At 45.8% G+C, this 15,548-nt stretch overlaps 1 protein-coding gene across 1 annotated transcript in view; it reads right to left on the bottom strand.

Annotated features, from left to right (window-relative positions):
• Window positions 1-1,344: 1,344 nt before the first annotated feature.
• The window catches only part of PPP1R1B (protein phosphatase 1 regulatory inhibitor subunit 1B), a 131,510-nt gene continuing 117,306 nt past the window's right edge, over window positions 1,345-15,548 (bottom strand). Inside the window, exon 7 of the mRNA XM_073572559.1 lies at window positions 1,345-1,592. Within this exon, the coding sequence (XP_073428660.1) occupies window positions 1,549-1,592 (44 nt within the window). The 3' untranslated portion in view covers window positions 1,345-1,548. The remainder of the gene's footprint in view (window positions 1,593-15,548) is intronic.

Genomic DNA, 15,548 nt, shown 5'->3' with positions numbered 1-15,548 from the left:
GACCTCGTACCATGACCTGACTATGCCTTTGTCTTACCCCTTTGTCTATGACAAGCTCTTTTGGCATCTGACCCCGAACCTCTTAACTACCCTGTCTCACAGCTTGTCCGTGAGTAGTGACTCTGCATCAGACTTGTGGCTGAGCATCCAGGTATAAGCCAAATGGAGAGTTGGCTGCTTATGGAAAAAGCAGAGCGAGATATCCTGCTTGTTTACAGTTTCTATAATGTCTACTTGATGACAGTTTCCAGTTAATTATATTTGTCTCAAGATAAGTGTTAGTCCCAGAGGTAGGAACCTCCTCTATGAGACATTTATGGGGTATCTTGTGCATATGCCATAAAAGTTTGAGACGAAAATACCCTCTTTAGTAGATCACAAGAAGTCCCTAGTGTCCAGCTGTAAATTGTGTTGGAAACTGAGAGCAATTGTTCAATTCTACTGCAGATAAAATGAAACAATATGCAGGTCACAACGGGTTGTCTATGAAATGGTCAGCTTGTTTAAGGGTTTGTCTGGAAAAAACACACACGATAAAAATTCAGCAAATGCATAATTTGTGCAAATACCCTAAATCCTGCAGACAGATGCTCCTTGTAGAAGTTCTTGTCTTAATAAATGAGGATACTTAACAGGAGAACCAATTCCTTAGAGGAATCTGTCAGCATGTTTTTGTCATTTAATGTAAGAGTACCAAGATGTAGGGGACGAGATACTGTTTCCAGGGATAGGTCACTTATTGGGCTGTGTTTTGTAGTTTCAATACAAACAGTGTTTTATCAGTAGGAGCTTAATACAGCCAGGACTACAGCTCACGTGACCAGCAGTCAGGCTAATCTGTGTAACCCCGCCCCCACCACTGATTGGCAGCTTGCTCCCACTGGGCAGTGTACACAGGAAGCAGCCAATCAGAGGGTGTGGACGGGGTTATACAAAGAGCAGAAGACTTAGGTCTGCTGTGCCTACATCAGACAAAACAGATATTCTATGAAAACTACACCAAGCTGCCCAGTAAGTGACACATCCCTGGAATCAGACTCACTTGCCCTATATTGACCTGCACTCAGATTATACTGCAAAAAAATGCTGACAGATACCCTTTAATAGTGGATCTTGGAAACCAAACAACCCCTTTAAGAATGCCTCTATATTGTAAATGTACGATTAGGAAATTGCCTTGTAAGTAGTATACTGCCATACAATTTTAGATTTACCAGATGATCTATACCAGATTTTGTCTCGAATATTTGAGGTTGAATATTTATTACAAATACCATTAGGCTCCTTTTGAAAAAAAAATATTTCATTTGCGCAGGTCTGTACAGTGATTATAATGCACAAGTGTTAAGTTATAGAGTTTATTGCTTTGCAAAAGCTGACTATATCACATAAATATACAGGATTGTCTGATCTCTGCAGCAGGGTTATTGACTCGTGGATGGCTGAAATGCTGCAAAGAGATAAGAGAGGGAAGAGGCCACACTAACTCGAGAAATAGCAGTTTGGTTCCAGTCTGTAGAGAGGTAAGGCACCTGTAACATTTAGACATTATGGATGCTCCACAGACGACACTTGCTTGTCACACCCCTTATCTGTAATAGAAAAAAGCACAGGGTCACATTTACATATAGTAATGTCTTATAGACACACTAGAGACATCTGTAGCATAAGCCATAAATATATGATTGGTGGGGTCTGACTGCTGGGATGTATAGCCAAAGATGTCAGCCTGATTGCTGAGATGTATACTCAGATGGCAGCCTGTACACATAGCTGCCACTATACTTTTCGTTATGCACTTAATATGGCCAGCCTATCCAAAATTCATCATCCATGTTTTCATCTGTCTTCAAGGTGAACCTCTATAAAATGGGCAGTTGTGCCATGTGATCTTCAGTTTGACCACCAGTCCAGTACATGTTCTCCAGTGTAGAGAGGAAGACATTCTCTGACTTCCTGTGAATGGTAAAATGACATAATCACTTCAGCCAAGATCCAGGCTTATTTCTCTGTGTGTCTTACATGCAGCTGAAGATATTATTTCTGATTAATATAAGTAAGCAGTTTTATAGTAGATGATTCCATACAAAAATAGCATACTCAATACCAAATATTACCCGAGAGTGCTGTGTGCAAAATCTCCAGTGTGTCCTAAGAGATGCAGCTTCACACTGCTTTCCCTGTTTCCTGCTTGTAAGAGCTGACAGTGAGCAATCTATCACAAGCAGGAGGCAAGGGAAACAGGCTAAACCTGCATCTCATACAATATATTGAAACTCTGCAATCAGGAGACTGCAATTCCATGTCACTGATCTAACACTGCTGCCATTACATATGACTTAAAGCAGAAAAGGTGCAATGTAGTGATACTGTGCCACTATGCAAATCCTGAGGCACTATAGGTAATGAAGTCTGCATTAGACTATATCAGAGGTGAAAAAATAATCTATTTTGCAGTCAATTCAGAAATAGCACAGATATACACAAGGCACACACATGAGCCTGAACATCACTATTTAATACCAGTTAGTGCTAGACTACATTGGCAAAATTACTGAAAGTACTTCAAAGTAGGAAACAGCTGTAAATCCTGAATAATTCCCTAAGTGCAAAGTCCAGTTTCTGTCTGTGTCTTACTGTCAGTAAATGCTAGTCTGCAATAGGGAAGATTGCACAATAAAGTCTTAATTGAAAAAAAACCTGCATGACGCAACCTGGAACATTCTGCTGAAAAAGGAAAGTGATAACATTGACTCTGTTCTTTCCTATTACTGGAAATGTTCTGCTTAAAGTCAATGTTAGGGTCAAATGAGACGTGACCTTACCAGAATGTCACTGGCATCCATAGACTGGAAAATTCATTTTTTAGCGTTTCTGAGGAGTGATACATTTTTAGTAACGCCAGGAACTATGGCAAGACCTTTGGATTTTCCATTTTAAGGTGACTTTAAAGTACTGACTTGTACAAATTTTCTTGGGATTTATAAACATATAAGAAAAGTAGAGTAAAGACTTATGAAGATGTTTGAGTCTTTTTTATGTTTGTTTATATTTAATTATATATTAATATTTTAATAAATTGTTGGTGGTTATGTGTTTTTTGATCCTTTGTGGGTACCTTAAAGTAGTGATTTGGGGAGCCATTATTTTGATGAAAGGCTCCAATCACAGAGAAAAGATATTCTGGCTAAAATGACCCTTTCATTTAGTTGTGGGCCTTAAACCATTCACGTTTTTTTAAGTTTCCAATGTGTACTGTCCTCTGACTAATCTTCACAATGCTCTGAAAGAGTCCAGGACTCATCTCGGGTAACTCAAAAGATCTCTTTTATAAGGATTATTCCCATCTTTAGACTTTACCTATCCATAGGATAGGTGATAACTTGCTTATCGGTGGGAACCCATTGATCCCAAGAATGGAGCACTGAAATGCCCCATCTAAATGCAGCCATGGCAGGGCATGCGTGCCACCACTTCATTCATTCTATGAGGGACCGGCAAATAAATAGCCGAATATAGCGCTCAACATCTTAATAAAATGAGAATAACCCTTTCATTCCAAAGTTTCCAGTTTTGAACTAGTGATATTTGAAACCTAAAGCCTTGCTGCATAATGACATCCTGTTGGCTTAATGGCTGACAACTTAAAGAGGTTGTTTTAACCCCTTTATCCCCGAGGTTGGTTTGCACGTTCATGACCGGGCCAATTTTTACAATTCTGACCACTGTCCCTTTATGAGGTAATAACTCTGGACCGCTTCCATGGATCCCGGTGATTCTGACATTGTTTTCTTGAGACATATTGTACTTCATGTTAGTGGTAAAATTTCATTGTCATAGCTTGCATTTATTTGTGAAAAACACAGAAATTTAGCGAAAATTTTGAAAATTTCGCAATTTTTCAACTTTGAATTTTTATACCCTTAAATCACAGAGATATGGCACACAAAAAAACTTAATAAATAACATTTACCACATGTTTACTTTACATCGGCACAATTTTGGAACCAAACTTTTTTTTCTTTAGGAAGTTATAAGGGTTAAAAGTTGACCAGCGATTTCTCATTTTTACAACATCATTTTATTTTTAGGGACCACATCACATTTGAAGTCACTTTGAGGGGTATATATCATAGAAAATACCCAAAAGTGACACCATTCTAAAAACTGCACCCCCCAAGGGGATCAAAACCACATTCAAGAAGTTTATTAACCCTTCAGGTGCTTCACAGGAATTTTTTGAATGTTTAAAAAAAATGAACATTTAACTTTTTTTCACAAAAAAATTACTTCAGGTCCAATTTTTTTTTATTTTACCAAGGGTAAACAGGAGAAATTGGACTGCAAAAGTTATTGTGCAATTTGTCTTGAGTACGCTGATATCTGTGGGGGGGGGACCACTGTTTCGGTGCATGGCAGAGCTCGGAAGGGAACAAGCGCCATTCGACTTTTTCACTGCAAAATTGGCTGGAATTCAGATCGGACGCCATGTCACGTTTGGAGAGCGCCTGATGTGCCAAAACAGTGGAAACCCCCCACAAGTGACCCCATTTTGGAAACTAGACCCCCCAAGGAACTTATCTAGATATGTGGTGAGAACTTTGAACCCCCAAGGGCTTCACAGAAGTTTATAACGTATAGCCGTACAATTAAAAAATCATATTTTTTCCACAAAAATGATCTTTTCACCCCCAATTTTTATTTTCCCATGGGTAACATGACCTCAAAAGTTATTGTGCAATTTGTCCTGAGTACGCTGATACCCCATATGTGGGGGTAAACGACTATTTGGGCGCATGGCAGAGCTCGGAAGGGAAGCAGCGCCATTTGACTTTTTTGGCTGGAATTGAGATCGGACACCATGTCGCGTTTGGAAAGCCCCTGATGTGACAAAACAGTGGAAAACCCCCACAAACGACACCATTTTGGAAACTAGACCCCCAAGGAACTTATCTAGATGTGGGGTGAGAACTTTGAACCCCCAAGGGCTTCATAGAAGTTTATAACGTACAGCCGTACAATTAAAAAAATCATATTTTTACCATAAAAATGATCTTTTCACCCCCAAATTTTATTTTCCCAAGGGTAGCAGGACCCCAAAAGTTATTGTGCAATTTGTCCTGAGTACGCCAATACCCCATAGGTGGGGGTAAACCACTGTTTGGGCACATGGCAGAGCTTGGAAGGGAAGAAACACCGTTTGACTTTTTCAACGCAGAATTAGCTGGAATTGAGATTAGATGCCATGTTGCGTTTGGAGAGCACCTGATGTGCCTAAACAGTGGAACCCCCCCCAATTCTAACTCCAACCCTAACCCCAACACACCCCTAACCCTAATCTCAGCCCTAGCCCTAACCCTAATGGGAAAATGGAAATAAATACATTTTTTTAAATTTTATTATTTTTCCCTAACTAATGAGGTGATAAAGGGGGGGTTTCATTTACTATTTATGGCGGGTTTTTATGTTTGGCAGCTGTCACACGCTAAAAGACGTTTTTGATTGTAAAAATAGTTTTTGCATCACCACATTTTGAGAGCTATAATTTTTCCATATTTTGACCCACAGAGTCATGTGAGGTCTTATTTTTTGCAGGACGAGTTGTCGTTTTTATTGGTACCATTTTCGGGCAAGTGACATTTTTTGATCGCTTTTTATTCCGATTTTTGGGATGCAGAATGAGCAAAAACCAGCATTTCATGAATTTCTTTTGGGGGTGCGTTTACACCGTTCCGCGTGTGGTAAAATTGATAAAGCGGTTTTATTCTTGTGGTCAGTACGATTACAGCGATACCTCATTTATGTTTTTTTTATGTTTTGGCGCTTTTATGCAATGAAAATAATTTTATATAAAAAATATTTTTGCATCGCTTTATTCTGAGAGCTATAACTTTTTTATTTTTTCGCCGATGATGCTGTATGGCAGCTCATTTTTTGCGGGACAAGATGACGTTTTCAGCGGTACCATGGTTATTTACTGTATATCCGTCTTTTTGATCGCGCGTTATTGCACTTTTTATTCAGCGGTATGATGATAAAGCATTGTTTTTTGCTTCGTTTTTTTTATTTTTATTTTTTAAGGGGTTCACTAAAGTGGTTAACTCGTGGGACAGTTTTATAGGGTGCGTCGTTACGAACACGTCGATACTAAATATGTGCACTTTTATTGTTTTTTTTTTTATTTCCAAAAAATGAATTAGGGTTTTTTTTTTTTTTTTTTAGCGATTTTTTTTTTTTTTTTTTTTTTTTTTTTCCTATAAATTATTTTTACACTTTTTTTTTACTTTATTACATTGTCCCAGGGGGGGACATTACTGTAATTTGTCAGATCGCTGATCTGACAGTTTGGACAGCACTCTGTCAGATCAGCGATCTGACAGGCGCTGCAGAGGCTTCCTCACTGCCTGCTCTCTGCAGGCAGTGAGGAAGCCTCCTCCCTGCAGGCCCCTGAAGGCCCCCGCGGCCATATTGGATTCGGGGGCCTGCAGGGAAGGAGGCCAGAGCAGCCCAGCACATCCCGCTGCTGTGGGGGTCTCAGGGAAGCACGGAGGGAGCCCCCTCCCTGCCGATGCTTCCCTAATACATGTTTGATCGCAGTGTGCCAGGGGTTAATGTGCCGGGGGCGGTCCGTGACCGCCCCTGACACATAGTGCCGGGTGTCAGCTGTGATAATCAGCTGACACCCGGCCGCGATCAGCGGCACCCCCCCCCTCGGAAGCGCCGCTGATCACTTATACATACTATCCCGTCCTCGGTCATACGGGCCTGGGTACCGTGGATGGGATAGTACGTCTGATGTCAGAAATGGGTTAAGCTAATCTGTGCTGTATTGTGATATACAACGTCCTATACATTTTGTTTTTTGTTTCTGCTTTTTGCTCCTCCTGAATAGACATGGGCGGACACCTGGATGTTTGGCCAAACAGTTACAAAAAGTTTGGTTCGGATACCAGAACAGTACCTGAACCCAAACCTGGACCCCATTCACTTGAATGGGGGGCCTGAACATCGGGCACGCAGCTGTGACCGGAGGTATAAAGTTTATCTCCAGTCACTGGTGTCAGCTGATGGGACTACTGCTCCCATCATCTGACACCTGCTGCCGCTAATAACAGCGAGAGCAGGAGCGGAAGATTGGAGTGTTCACTAGCTGGCTCCTGTGAGGTAAATAATTTTTTAAAAAAACTGCGTGGGGTCCCGCTATTTTTGACAACCAACCTTGCTAAAGCAGACAGCTGGGGGCTGGTATTCTCAGACTAGTAAGGGGCCATGGATATTGGCCCCCCAGCCTAAAAATAGCAGCTTGCACCCGCCCAGAAAATGCACATCTATTAAATGCGACAATTCTGGCACTTTGCCTGGCTCCTCCCACTTGCCCTGTAGCAGTGGCAAGTGAAGTTAATATTTGTGGGGTTGATGTCACCTTTGTATTGTTCGGTGACACCAAGCCCATCGATTACTAAAGGAGAGAGGCATCTATGAAACACCTATCCATTACTAATCCTATAGTGGTATGGTAAATAAAGACACAGCCAGAATAAACTCTTTTATTAGAAATAAAACAAAACACACTTTTACTTTTTAATTTAAAAATAACAAACACAGTTATATTCACCTAACGACTAATTCCACTGAATCCCTTGTCTCCTGTAATAAAACTAAATTAAAAAAAACAACAATATCTCTCACCTCTCCGTCGTTCTGTCCCACGCCGTAATCCATGTCTGGGGGATAAACAGTTTTCAACCTGGATGGTGCTAAGATGCGACCGTCCAGGCTGAGAACCACTGATGACTGATCGGCTGCGAGCGCTGCCTCAGTGACCGGTGATGACATTATCGAGATTACCTTCGGTCACTGATGCTGCGATCCCAGCCGGGCTGAACTGCCGTGACCTCGGTGAGATCCCTACTAGCTGTCAAAAGACAGCGTGGGAACCGTGGCTCTCTGACCGGCGTGGATGATTTCACTGCCGATCAGAAGCGGTGTTTGCCGCGCTGTCATGTGCAAGACAGCGCGGCAAACACCCGATGTTCAGGCAGCTGAACCCGAACAGTAACAATTTCTGGTGAAGTCTGTGTTCGGTGTCCGTGACCGAAGAGTAGGTGTTCTGTACGGACACTGAACTTTACTGTTCAGGTTCACCCATCTCTACTCCTGAATTTCACTTCATACCCTTCACCTACTTTGTTTACCATTGGGTCTACCAAGCATGACAGCTCCTTGTGCTTTATTATCTAACCTCATAGCAGAGCTGGCACCGCCCAGCCTCAGTGTCCAGTCACGCCCTCTGCCCGCCCACTGCTCACTCATTAGCTGTCAGTAATCTGTCCCAACACCTACCTCTGCCATCACTCCAGTATTGGAAATAACAGAGCAGTGGCCTCATCTGTGGAATGCAGTACAATAGCTACACTCTGCATCACATCCACAGTGGTGATAGAGGGTCACATGTCCTCACACAACATCCACAGTGGTGATAGGGCGTCGCATGACCCCACATTACTCCTGACATACGAGTACTATGACGTGAAGAGTCTGTAGTGATGTGTGTGTATATCTACATATATACCACATAATACACTTCAGCTGCTGCAGAACCTCAGTTTATAGTGATGTGTGTATGGATTTGTGTGTGGATGGATGGATGAGGGAGGAATGGATGGATGAGAGACGGATGAATGAGGGAAGAAGGGATGGGTGGATGAGGGAGGGAGGAATGGATGAGGGAGGGGGAGAAATGGATGAGGGATAGAGGAATGGATAAGGACGAAAGGGAGGGAGGAAGGGAGAAATGCATGAGGGAGGGAGGAATGGATGAGGGAGGGAGAGATTGATTCATGGATGAGCGATGGAGGAATAGATGGATATGTGGCGTCCCTGAGGGTTCAGTCACCACAGAGGTGCTGCACCTCCTCCTGAGGTGTGGTGCCCCACCATCCAGGTAAGGTGGAGACACCTGACCACACTCCAACACCTGCATCCCACACAACATAGTAGTGTAGCAAAGCACCTTTGGTGGCTCCCTGCTTGGAACACGAAGAGTGCTGGGAGGTGGGTGGAGCTTAGTCTGCACAAGAGAGGGGAGATTATTAGGACTAGGTCAGTCTGTGAGAGAAGATCCCCTGAGTGGGATGGATGGAGGTGCTGCAGCAGTCTCCTGTGACCTGGAGCTGCTGGCACTGGAAAGAGATATAGAAAGCCTGATTCTCCATAAGGAAGAAAGATTTGTACGGAACGTGAGGAGAAGAAGAGAACTAAGGACTAGGGTCAGAGCAGGGCCCTTCCTCAAGTTCTAAGCGCATGGCCGGGGTCCGGTCCCCGAGGTTGTATGGATACTAATGGTCCTGCAGCAGACACCGAAGGAATAGAAGTTGTCACCACTTTATTCCCACACAAGACTTGGGGGCACAACAGCAACGTGAGTGAGCCGTGACTTGGTAAGAAGGAGTCCCCGAAGCAGGCTACAGCTGTCTGCCGTACAAGTAGAGTTCAAAGGAACATCTTAAAGGAGGAACTTGGGTTTAACACACAATCACAAGTACTTCATTACAAGCGCTAGAAAGGAGACGTTCAGAAAAGGCATATATGTTGGCGGAGTGTTGGAGTGGAGTACTTCATCTTGCCTGGAGGTTGGCTGAGCCCCTGACCTGGAGGACACGGCACGGATGCGGGCACCTGTATGCTCAACAGACTGTGAGTAAAGCTTTGGAACTGCATGCCCTGGTGTCCTCCGCTTATTCCTGCGCCAACCCACTCAGCACTGCCTTATCACTGTGCGTAAAACTACACCGTTCTCCTCTCCTCACTACCTCTCTATCTACACTGCCCTGGGACTACAGCCCTACCTGTGGAGGGCCACAACATCATTGCTGCACCACACCATCTGTCCCAGAGGATCTGTCTGCAGCGTCGGCTTAAAATCTTCATTGCCGAACACCACAGGTGGCGTCACGAATCATCCACTTATAAACTTTAATCAGCCACGCTTCACACCATCCCCTTTTACATGGACGCCCAGGGCCACGGACTGGGTCACCGCCACTGTGACATCTCCCATTGAAATCAATGGGCCCGGCTCCGAGTACCCCACGGCCCTGGCAGGCGACTCATTTTGGCATCACGAACAGGATGACGAAGCCCGGTACCACCGGGTCCTGTGTGCTGAAGATTTATTACATTGGACTTAAAACTGCTGAGAATGTGCAAAAGAACCAAAATATTAGATTGTAAAATGGACTCTCAAAATGGCCGCCGGCGCAGTGAAGAAGGGCGTGACAACATGGGTGGCCCTAAGAATAGAGTGCGAACTGTCCTGGGCCTCCCCTGCTTGAACTTCTATGCGACGGCGGCATGGCCCACCCACCCCCAGAGGGGTTCGTGTACTGGCTTGGTATGGAGGCAGAGGATGGAGACGCCGCCCCCAGAAGGAGGAGCGAAGCCCTGTGGCGGGAAAGGAGCCCAGGAAGGAGGGAGAATGCCAGGACGCCATATTGGAAGAAGCACGGAGACCTGAAGAACGTGAGGAGGCTGAGCTGATCTTCCTCGGCGCACTGATTGAAGGCTCCTACCCCGCTTCCACAATGGACCGCCAGCAGCTGGAGGACGAAATTGCCCAGCTGACCCACCATCTGCAGCTGAAGCAGGAGGCGTTGTGGACTCTGAACCTGCAGCACGCCCAGGAAGGGTCTACACCAACGGTACCTTCACCATCGGTACCCACCACCGATGCACTGGTTCTCCCTCAGGCAGCACCTGCGGCTGCTGCGCTGCCATCGGCAGCGCCTGTCACCACCTGCATGCTGCAACCGCCGCTGAGCGCTGCCTGCCAGGAGTCCCCCGAGAGCCTGGGAGCTGAGAAGGAAGAAGCTGTGCTCCTGCCTGGACCTAGCACGGCTGCGCAGGTCCCACGGGAGGCCCCTGCGGACCCGGAGACACCATCCGCTCCACCACCGTCTCCGGCCTCTGACCAGGCAGCTCCAGTGACCACCGCTGCCACCGGCTGCCGTCCAATGCCCACACCGGAGCCGAAACCACACCGCCAGGAGGCTCCAGGTATGACCGCCGCCCCTGCAATCGGGTTGCCCCCTGAGTTTCGGTTTTACTGCGGCAAACCAGCCTGTGCCCCGCAAGGGGCAGTTGGAAGAGCTGTGTTCTCAATTCCAAGGCACTAAGCTGACTGCGATGGGGAAGTGGAAGAAGGCTCTGCTAAAAAGAGCAAGGCTGGAGCAGGCGCATCCCATTCAACATCTTCTGATCTCAGCAGAGGAGTCTGAGCAGCTGATGGGTGTCACTATGCATCATGGGTTCCCCTTCCAGAGATTCATGATCCCCGCGTTTCACCCTACAAGCGGCCACAGGCAAAAGTTTCACCCACGGTCCGACCAAAAGCCAAGGTAGCAGAGATACCACCTGAAGCTGAGGTACAACACCCCCAGGTACAAGTTGCCACCCCTGCTGTACCACAGGCAGCAGTTCAACCAGCTGCCACCCCATTTACACAGGCAGCCACCAACCTAACTCCTTGGGAGAAGGAATACCAACAATTTGTAAACCCACCAGGAGGTGGAAAAACAGACAGTCTTCCGTGGAAGCAAAGGAAACCAGCTTCCACTACCCCAGGAGAAGATCCCCAATAAGGAAACATCCAAAAATGACTGCAACAAACTGAATCGTTTAAACTGTTACCCAGGAGGGTATGGGCACCATTTTGCCCTCATTTGTTTGTGTTTTTCCCCAGTTGGCACCAGTTTTTATTGAACTGAGAGATCATGGACAATGACTGATCCAAAAGCTTTGTTGTAAATACTGTAGTTGCGCCTTTTAAGATGCCCTCTCTTGGTTTTACATAAGTCTTCTTTAGATAAGAACTACCTCAACCCTGGAGCACTGCTCCAATCCTACAGACACTGCAAGAAACCCTGGCTGGACCAGCATTTATACCACTCAATAATGATTGCACGTAATGTCTCGATAAATAATGTTTAGTATTTTATAGTGAAAGCATTTCTTTTATAAGAATAGGCTATATTGTTAGTCTTTAAAAAAAAAATATTGATAGCAATAAAACAGATTTTCTACAGAATTTAGCTGGTAGCAATGTTTAGGTATCTGATTAGGAGTGAATGTTTTCTAAAGAGTTTAGCCTCATAGTGATGTTCTAATAAAGATGTGAAATTTGAATAAAGGTTTGAATGCAGGTGACGAACCAGGCATCAGCGGTTGTCACCCATGGTCTAGCAGAGACAGTAAAATGTGGAAAATGTGAAAGACAAGAAGAAGAAAAATGTGTTGATGATGGTACTTGAATTAGTAGTAAACTTCTTAGTAATTATTATTGTCCAATAGCACTTAAAATTAGGTAATATGCTAAGTTATAGATAGTCTGTTAAATTGTTCTGCAACGTTCAAGAGTCAATGCCTTCCATATTGGGAAGTTTAGTTTAAGAACAGTTTATTAAGCATTTTAAAAATTTTGTATGTTCCTTATTTGTTTCACTTGCAGCCCGCGGACCTGATGTGTTTAACATGGGGGTATGTGGTGCCCCTGAGGGTTCAGTCGCCACAGAGGTGCTGCACCTCCTCCTGAGGTGTGGTGCCCCACCATCCAGGTAAGGTGGAGACACCTGACCACACTCCAACACCTGCATCCCACGCAACATTGTAGTGTAGCAAAGCACCTTTGGTGGCTCCCTGCTTGGAACACAAAGAGTGCTGGGAGGTAGATGGAGCTTAGTCTGCACAAGAGAGCGGGAGACTATTAGGACTAGGTCAGTCTGTGAGAGAAGATCCCCTGAGTGGGATGGATGGAGGGAGGTGCTGCAGCAGTCTCCTGTGACCTGGAGCTGCTGGCACTGGAAAGAGATATAGAAAGCCTGATTCTCCATAAGGAAGAAAGATTTGTACGGAACATGAGGAGAAGAAGAGAACTAAGGACTAGGGTCAGAGCAGGGCCCTTCCTCAAGTTCTAAGCGCATGGCCGGGGTCCAGTCCCCGAGGTTGTATGGATACTAATGGTCCTGCAGCAGACACCGGAGGAATAGAAGTTGTCACCACTTTAGTCCCACACAAGACTTGGGGGCACAACAGCAACTGGATAGTGAGCCGGGACTTAGTAGCAAGAAGTCCCCGAAGCAGGCTACAGCTGTCTGCCGTACAAGTAGAGTTCAAAGGAACATCTTAAAGGAGGAACTTGGGTTTAACACACAACCACAAGTACTTCATTACAAGCGCTAGAAAGGACACGTTCAGAAAAGGCATATATGTTGGCGGAGTGTTGGAACGGAGTACTTCATCTTGCCTGGAGGTTGGCTGAGCCCCTGACCTGGAGGACACGGCACGGATGCGGGCACCTGTATGCTCAACAGACTGTGAGTAAAGCTTTGGAACTACATGCCCTGGTGTCCTCCACTTATTCCTGCGCCAACTCACTCAGCCCTGCTTCATCCGTGTGCGTAACACTACACCGTTCTCCTCTCCTCACTACCTCTCTATCTACACTGTGACATCTCCCATTGAAATCAACGGGCCTGGCTCCGAGTACCCCACGGCCCTGGCGGGCGACTCAGATTTGATTCATGGATGGATGGATGAATGCACACATCACATTATACTCACCTATAGAAGCCTTTTCCTTCCTGATTCCTCAAATCAGCTGAGTCATTTCCCTGCTGCCTTGCACTGTGTGTTGCATGGGGAGGCTGGAGCAGGAGGCAGGAGGGGGAGAGTCTGTCAGTCGCTGGGGGAGGTTAACCAGTCTCCAACAGACAGGAAATGTCTAGTCGGTGAGTGAGCAGCTCCTCCAGAATCAGGAGACAGCTGCTCACATAACTAAGGGCCCCGTCACACATAGCGACTCACCAGCGATCCCGACAACAATATGAACTTGTCAGGATCGCTGGTGTGTTGCTACATGATTGCTGGTGAGCTGCCAAACAGACAGCTTCACCAGCGATCAGCACCAGCGACGACGAGCACGCACGTCGCTGTGTACCTTAAATACCAGCGCGCTGGTGCAGCGAGCTGGTAACCAAGGTAAACAGCGGGTTTCTAAGCGCCGCTCGGCGCTTAGAAACCCGCTGTTTACCTTGGTTACCAGCTCCCTGTTTCAGTGGCTCCCTGTTTCCCGCGGCGCTTAGAAACCCGCTGTTTACCTTGGTTACCAGCTCGCTGATCGCTGGTCTCCCGCTTGCCACACGCAGCGATGCGTGATGGCCAGCGGGAGACCAGCGATCAAAAAAATGTCCAGGGCTTTCCACAACGATCAGCGATACCCGGCAGGAGGGCCGGTTGCTGATAGGTGTCACACACAGCAATCTCGCTGGTGAGATCGCTGTTGCGTCACAAAACTTGTGACTCAGCAGCGATCTCGCTAGCGAGATCGCTGTGTGTGACGGGGGTTTAGGTGTGATGCCTAGGACACCATGCACAATGCTGTCAGGGAGTATATTACACACTGTCAGCATTCTGCATCCCACACAAATTCTACAGAAAGCCTGGACAACCCCTTTAAAGACAGCAATCTAAAAACTCCATATTTATGAAAAAAAGTGGATAGTTGTTTCAAGATTACTACAATTCTAGCCTTAATCTTGGTGTCTACAATGGCTGGTGCGAAACAGTAGATGCAACCTTTACATATTTTGGTAGCGCTCAACTTGTGAGAATATGGATGTTGGTGTTGAAAGGGGAAATCTCATCACAGATTGAGAAACTCAGAGAGGTTTTTACTTCCCATTAAACTGCCTGTAGTTTCCATATGTTCCACACATTACAACAATTATAATTACATGTGTACTATTATTTTTTTTTTACTATGGGCTTAAGAACTAACAGCTAGTTAACTACTTGCCTATAGTGCCCAGTGCAGATTTCTGCTGGCACAGAGCGGTCCCAGACTGCCCCTGCCGGTGATTCAGTGGCTTCCGCTGATGTAACGTTGACAGAGATGCAGCTGCTTTTCCGCTCTGCTCTGTCGACTGGACAGGACTGCCGATGTCATGCTGATTCAAAGCTGGCTCTCCACTGCCTAACTGCAGGGAGCTGGCTGTCAATCAGCATGACGCTGCCAGTCAGGTCCTGTCAACAGAGCAGTCTGGAAGAAGAGATGCTCTGTTGACATGAAACAGCAGAATAGCGGGCAGGAGCAGTCAGTGAACGCTTTGAGCCAGCATCGGGTAGAACAGGCAAAAAAATTGTCCCATATGGCCCCTTTAAAGGGAACCTATCACGTGAAAAAAATGCTATTAACCTGCACGTGTGCAGTTAACTTACAGGTTAATAGCTTTCTGAACCTGTCCAATGCTGTCACTTAAACCTCTGCTACCAGATGAAAAGCCATTTTATTCTTCCCAGTAGCATTTCAATCACAGAGGTGGTGCTGGCATGGGTCCAGTCACTGTGCCCTCACCACTGACTAACAGCAGAATCCGCATTAGAGCTCTCTGTCAGTCAGTGCGCCAGCAGCGTGGTTTTAGCCATTTGTCAGTCCGTGACGGGAGCGTGGTCTTAGCAGTCTGTCAATCAGTGCCGGCAGCGTGGATATAGCC

Source organism: Dendrobates tinctorius, unplaced genomic scaffold (assembly GCF_039654945.1).
Source record: "Dendrobates tinctorius isolate UK_male_01 unplaced genomic scaffold, ASM3965494v1 ptg000032l, whole genome shotgun sequence".
Lineage (NCBI taxonomy): Eukaryota > Metazoa > Chordata > Amphibia > Anura > Dendrobatidae > Dendrobates > Dendrobates tinctorius.
Note: the sequence above shows the minus strand (reverse complement) of the source record. Positions and strands in the feature narration are given on the sequence as shown.